This window comes from Dromaius novaehollandiae, chromosome 4, assembly GCF_036370855.1.
Source record: "Dromaius novaehollandiae isolate bDroNov1 chromosome 4, bDroNov1.hap1, whole genome shotgun sequence".
Lineage (NCBI taxonomy): Eukaryota > Metazoa > Chordata > Aves > Casuariiformes > Dromaiidae > Dromaius > Dromaius novaehollandiae.
In genome coordinates, this window is record NC_088101.1 from 74,571,031 (window position 1) to 74,577,030 (window position 6,000).

The 6,000-nt window shown below is 64.9% G+C and overlaps 1 protein-coding gene across 2 annotated transcripts in view; it reads right to left on the reverse strand.

Moving 5' to 3' along the window:
• CRMP1 (collapsin response mediator protein 1) overlaps window positions 1-5,157 on the reverse strand; it is a 51,944-nt gene extending 46,787 nt beyond the window's left edge. The window contains exon 1 of one of the 2 annotated variants that reach the window (XM_026122006.2): window positions 4,412-5,157. In XM_026122006.2, coding sequence (XP_025977791.1) covers window positions 4,412-4,783 — 372 coding nt within the window. In that variant the 5' untranslated portion in view covers window positions 4,784-5,157. Of the gene's footprint in view, window positions 1-2,110; window positions 2,462-4,411 lie in introns of those variants that run through there. The other variant, XM_064511455.1, reaches the window with a different exon arrangement.
• Window positions 5,158-6,000: the final 843 nt, after the last annotated feature.

Consider the following 6,000-nt stretch of genomic DNA (forward strand, 5'->3'; position numbering starts at 1 on the left):
GTGTGCACGAGGTATAACAGAGCGTATGATTTGCTTTTGCTGGAGGGGAAGAAGGGACAGAAGTGTAAAACACTAAAATAAAAAAGGCAATCCATGTCTGATGCCAACCAGCTTCACTAATGTTAATTTATGCCTCTGATTTGGTCATAAAACTCGACACTAGCATTCATGAATATTCATCTATAGAGGCTTCAGCACACCCCATTTCAAAGACACCAGGCACGGGTTCTTTTTCTGAGCCATCCTCTCACCCGCACAGAAAAGGAAATTGGTGAGAAGTGAAAAGATTAAAATGAACTGTTGATTCCAAGGCAAACACTTTTAACTCTTTTAGTTTCTTCTTCTACTCCAAACTGGACAGCAAACAGCTAGCTATGGATGGGAACCTTTTACACCCCTGCTGCAAATAAAGGTCCAGCCATTAGCCTGAGCACAACACACACCCAGAGCACGGTCAGTGCCCTCCCCAGGGCGGGGGAAAAGGCTGGTGAGCAAGGAGAGGTACCTGCATTACCATAAGTCACATGAGCTGATGAGGTCCATGGTGGAAAGAGCAGTCACCCAAAGAGTCATTGCAACATCCAGGCTCAGGCCTTGGCCACTAGGCAATACTACCTGTTGATAGTGTAAAACTGTACATATGCGCCAGTCTGATACTGTAAAATCCTCCTTCAGAAAGGGACTGTTTCGCTGCTGTCCAAATACTCTGGTTAAAGGATTATTTTTTAAATAATGAGAAGGCACCAAGATGTTTGCAAATACCATAACACTGGCTAAAATATCTCCTCAAAAGTATATTTCACCATCTCCTAAGGTAAAGAGCATTCTTAAAATCTGTCCCTCAGTCTCCATCAGGTTTGCTTAAGTCGCCACACCCACGCGTTAACCCACTCTCTGTGTATTAAAACTCAACCTGCTCCCAGACGCCCGAGATGATGCCGGCCTTCCAGGAAAAGCTCAAAGACCCAAAGCCTCTTTCGAGCTCACCCCGCTTCCCCATTCACTTCTGCCCCTTGTGCCACCACAGCAGTGACCCGGCTCCTGCCGATCTGGCCTGGAGAAAGGACGCCAGACCCAGTCGCCAGGACGACCCAGGGTTTGGGGAGACTCTGTGGGGCCAACTGGGTGAGATTTCCCGTGAAATCTTCCTCTCCCTGCCGGCTCTGCCTATTTTTTATCCTCAGCCTCTGTCAATCGCGGTGTGTCTAAGGGAAACAATATACTGAATCAAAGGACGCAGATCCTTTCTTTCTGGCATGGAAACCACAACCTATTGTAGTCTTGCTTGGGGATAAAAGCATCTAGCGGAAGGTAGGCACAGATAGGAAAGGGATGGGTATGATTAACTCTTTGACTTCTGATCCCCACCGTGCTGATGTATTAATAGCGCACAGAGGTGTTGGTGCTGGCATCATGGCGCTCTTTGATTTTCCACGTTTTTTCCCACTCGTTCCCCTTCCCTCCCCCTTCCCTCGCCCCCAGCCCATCGCGCCCCCCCGCCCCTGGCTCCACCGGGCGCTTCACGCTGCCCCTGCCCGGGGCCGGGATGCGGCGGCGGCGGCGGGGCACGTCGTGCTGCGGCTCGTCCCCTCCCTCTTTTGTTCTGCCTCGCCCGGCGGCCGAGCCTCCCCGGGCCCTGCTCCTCGGGAGGCGGCCCCGGCCCCGGCCCCCGGCCCCGCCGCCGCCCCGCCGCCGCCGCCGGCTCCGAGCCGGTGAGCAAACACCGCGCCTCGGCTGTGCGGAGGGCGAGGAAAGGAAAACAAATAAAAGTAAAAAATAAATAAAATTAAATTAAAATAAAATAAAATAAAATAAAATAAAATAAAATAAAGGAGGGAGGGGCGGAGGAAATCTGCACCTTCCTCCTCCCAGCCCCGAGCTCAGGCAGGAGGAGCGGGCACCGGAGCCCGCATCCACCCAGCCCCGGGAAGCCTCGGCCGCAGCCGCGCAGCCTGCCCTCGCCCTGCCGTCTCCCCGCCGCCATCGCCGGCCGCCGAGCCCCGCCGCCGCGCAGGGCCCCCGCGCAGCCCTGCGCGCCCGCCTCGCGCGCCGCTAACAAAGGAGCCAGGGCAGCGACTCCCGGGCTCGCTGCGCGCCGGCGCCCGCTTACCGTTATGTGGGGGATGCTCTTCTTGCCCTGGTAGGACATGTCGGCTCTCGCTAGCGCCGGGCGCACGCAACACACCCCGGGAACCGAGCCGAGCCGAACAAAAAAATGGCAATAATAGCAAAAAGAAGAATAATTCAGAGCCTGTGCGGGTGACGGGGTGGGGCGGGAGGGGGCGACCGAGGGAGGGCTGTGTAATGGAGTCAAAGTTTCCTCGCCCAGAGGAGGGGAGCCAGGCAAACCTAGCACCTTTTTTTCCGGCTGCAATAAAACAGGGACGCGGCTCCCGCGGGGGGGGGTCGGCGAGAGCGGCTTCTCCAGGCGGCAGCAGCGCCCTCCCGGCTGCAGGTCGGAGCAGGATTCGCTCGGCTCAACCCAGGAAGCGTTTCCTTCCCTCCTGTCCCCCTGCCCCCCCTTCCCAGCCCATCAATCCAGCCCCAGCCCCAGCCCCAGCCCCCTCCCACGCCGGCGCTGGCAACGCCGCTCCCCCGCGCCCCGCGCCGCCGCCGCCCTCCGCGCACGCTGCGGGGCCCCGGCAGCTCCCACGGCGGGGAGGGGGCGCGGGGGGGGCAGGGGTACCCGGGCTGGGGGGGGGTCCTGGTGCACAGCACGTGGCAATGGCACAGTCCCCCCCCGATGGCACTGCCCCCCGACAGCACAGCCCCGCTCTGCCCCCGGCACTGCCCCCGACGGCACTGCCTGCTCTGCCCCCCGGCACTGCCCCGCTCCGTCCTGACCCCCGGCACAAGCCGGCACAGCCAGGCCGGGCCAGGGAGGGTTACGCGCACGCACACCCACCCACCCACAAGGTATTTCCCAGCCAGGCCACATCCCCGACACTCCTCCCCTGAAATGGCCGTTGAGGGTTTGCAAGGAAGCCCTGACCCCAAGCATGGGGCTGCAGCTTGCAGCGCACCGTCCTAGCCCACCGATCCCGTATCGCCTGTTCTACACCCCACCTCCCCCTGACCCCCACCCCCGGTCCGATCCAGAGCCGGGCAACTCCGGACCTCGGCGAGAGCCGCGGCGGGAGCGCACAGCGCCTGCCTGGGTCCCGGCCTGGCCCAAGCGGCAGCCCCCGAGGAGGAAGGGGGGCACCCAGGGTGGCCCAGAGCAGGGGGGGCGTTCGGGGTGCGCCCTGGCCCCCACCGCCCGGGCGGGCTGGTGGGAAGGGCGTCGGGGTTACGGCGAGCCGGGAGATGCACGACCGCACTGCGGGTGGCGGCCGCTGCAGGTGACCCCGAGGTCGCTGCAGGCGAGCGGGGGCGGCGCGGGGGCGGCGGCGGTGCCGGCTCTGCCCAGCGCCCACGGCTGCGCCCCGCGCCCGCCCCAGCCCGGGGCACCGGCTTCTTGCTCTGGCTGAAGAGCGGGAGAAAAGAGTGAAAACTCTCAGTTTAGCTCGTCGAAAGGGTAGAGCGTGGGCAGGCCATAGAGCGCCCAGGCTGGGTGTTAGAGGAGGGATGTATCTACGTGCAGTGCAGGGACACTGCTGCAAGGCCACATGCATCCATACGGGAAAACCACTCACGGCCTCCTCCTCCCGGAGCGCCAGCCCCCGGTCTGCCTCGGCCGAGCGTGCCGTACCGGGGTGAGACGGGGAAGCGCGGCTGGCGGGGGCAGGACGGAGCAGCACTCCTGGCAGGGGCTCCGGCGAGCCCCCCCCCCTCTTCCCCCCCCCGTCTGACTTTTCCCTCAAGTCTCCCGTACATGCCCAGGCGGCAGCCGGGGAGGTGGGAAACCCTCGGGCCAAGGTTTCGGGAGCAGGAGACAATGAAAGCGCCCGGGGCTGCCGGAGGGGAGCCTGGGGCCGGGGGGCCGCGGGGCGCAGGGGCAGGGGCCGGGGCCGGGGCCGCGCCGGGGCGCTGCGCTGCGCTTTGTTCCGCCGCCGGCCCCGTCCCGGGCGGCGGCACCGCAGGGGCCGGGCCGCCCCCGCCCACCCGGCGTGTGCGGCGCTCCGCGGGCAGGAAGGGAAGCGGAGGAAACTCATCGCCATCGCTTACAAAGGGAACCGTTCCTGGGGCTCTCCCTCAGCGCCCCGCCAGCTCAGGCAAGTGAGACAGTTCAGGCTCCGGCGTGGGCCGGACGGGCGCTTCCGACAGCACCGCCGTGCCGGGAAAGGGGCGGGGAGGGGGGGGCCGTGCCTGCTCGGCCTGCCGTGCCGAAACTCCCCCGCGGAGCCGGCCCCGGCCCCGGCCCCCCCAGCACGGCGATGTCCCGGCACGGCGGTGCCCCCGGCTCGCCGCAGAGGGTTCTGCAGTGGGGCTCCCGCGCCCGCCGCCCCGGCGCCCCCCCCGCCGTTCGTACCTGCCCGTTGTCGTGGCCCTGCAGCAGCTCCTTCCCCATGGGGTAGCGGATCTCCACGCCCGGGGTCTTGTCCTCGCGGTCCCCCGGGGAGCTGATCACGGAGCCGGAGACCTCGCTGATGTCGCTGGCGGTCTCGCTGTAATTGTCCCCTCCGTCCAGCATGTCGTGCCGGCTGCCGCTCCGCGGGGTGCGGGACCCCTTCTTCCCCACGCTGTAGGCGTCGAAGTCGATGGTTTTGTTCTCGTAGGCCCCCTCCACAGAGGCGAACATCCCCCCGTATTTCTGCCGCGGCGTCTGGGCTGTGGTACCCGGCCTGGCTAGATACACAGGCAGGTCATCTTCTTTATTCCAGTTCCTCTTTCTCTCGGCCATTCTCGCTGTCCGGATCTCTCCCTCCCTCCCGCTCGCTCGCTCTCTTTCTGCCGCCTTCTTCTCTGCACCTTCCACTACTGGGATAGGCTGCTAGTGACCATAAAAATGAATGGATGGATGCAGCAGTGGCGGAGCTGGGTTGGCTGGTGGGATCTTTCCCTTAGGGAGATGCAAACGTTAACCTCCCTCCCCCCATCCACCCCCTGCAAGAAAAAAAAAAGGGAAAGAAAAAAAGAAAGAGAAAGAAATAAATCCAAGCGGAATTTAAAAATAGCCGTGTTAGTAAAGAGCACGTGAAAATAAAGTACAAAGAGAGGAGAGGAGAGGGTGGCAGTGGCAGGTGATTGGAAAGCCCTTGACGAATGGGAAGAGCAGCAGCAATTCCCAGAGCAAGGACCGCAGTGCACACGCTCCCCCGGTATAAAGAATGAGCCGGGGGGCGGGAGGGAGGGGAGGAGGGAGCCCCTCGCCTGCACCGCAGCCCGGGCGCGCAGGTCCCTCCCGGCGCGCCCGCCGGAGCGCTCGCCCGTCACCTGCTGCTGCGTGGCCCCGGGGGAAGAAAAGAGAAAGAAAAAAAAGGCAGAAGAAGGAAAAGGAAAAAAAAAAGACACCCAAATCTCCCCCCGAGCGAGCCGAATGGAGTTTCTCCCACTTCGCACACTCACACTCCCCCCCGCCTCCCTCCGCAGGAGGCTGCGGCGGTGCCGCCGGCGGCTCAGGGGCCAACGCCAGCTACACCCCCCCCCCCGGGGGGACCGCCCCAGGAGCCGCGGCGATGGGCGCAGAGCGGGGCGGGGGGAAGCACAGGCAGACCCCGGCCCCGGGGCCGGGGGAGCCGGCGCTGCCCTCTCCCTGCCGTGCGTGCCGAGCCGCGGCAGCTGGTGCCCGGGGGAGGCTGGGGAGGGGGACGGGGGCGGACCGACCCCGCCGCGCCCGGCTGCCGCCGGCCGCTGTGCCCAGCCCCCCCGCCGCGCCGCGGCGGCGCTGCGAGGGCGTCCGGGGGCGGCTGCGAGACTGCAGCGCGCCGCGGAGGCAGCAGGCACCGCGGCGGCGGCCAGCCCTGACACGGAAGTGGTAACGCCGGGCGCTGCCTCCGCGGACAGCCCTCCCGCCGGCCCGCGCTGCAGCGGAGCAGCCCGCGGAGCAGCTAGGGGAGCCGGGGGTGCGCAGCCCGCGGAGCAGCTAGGGGAGCCGGGGGTGCCCAGCCCGCGGAGCAG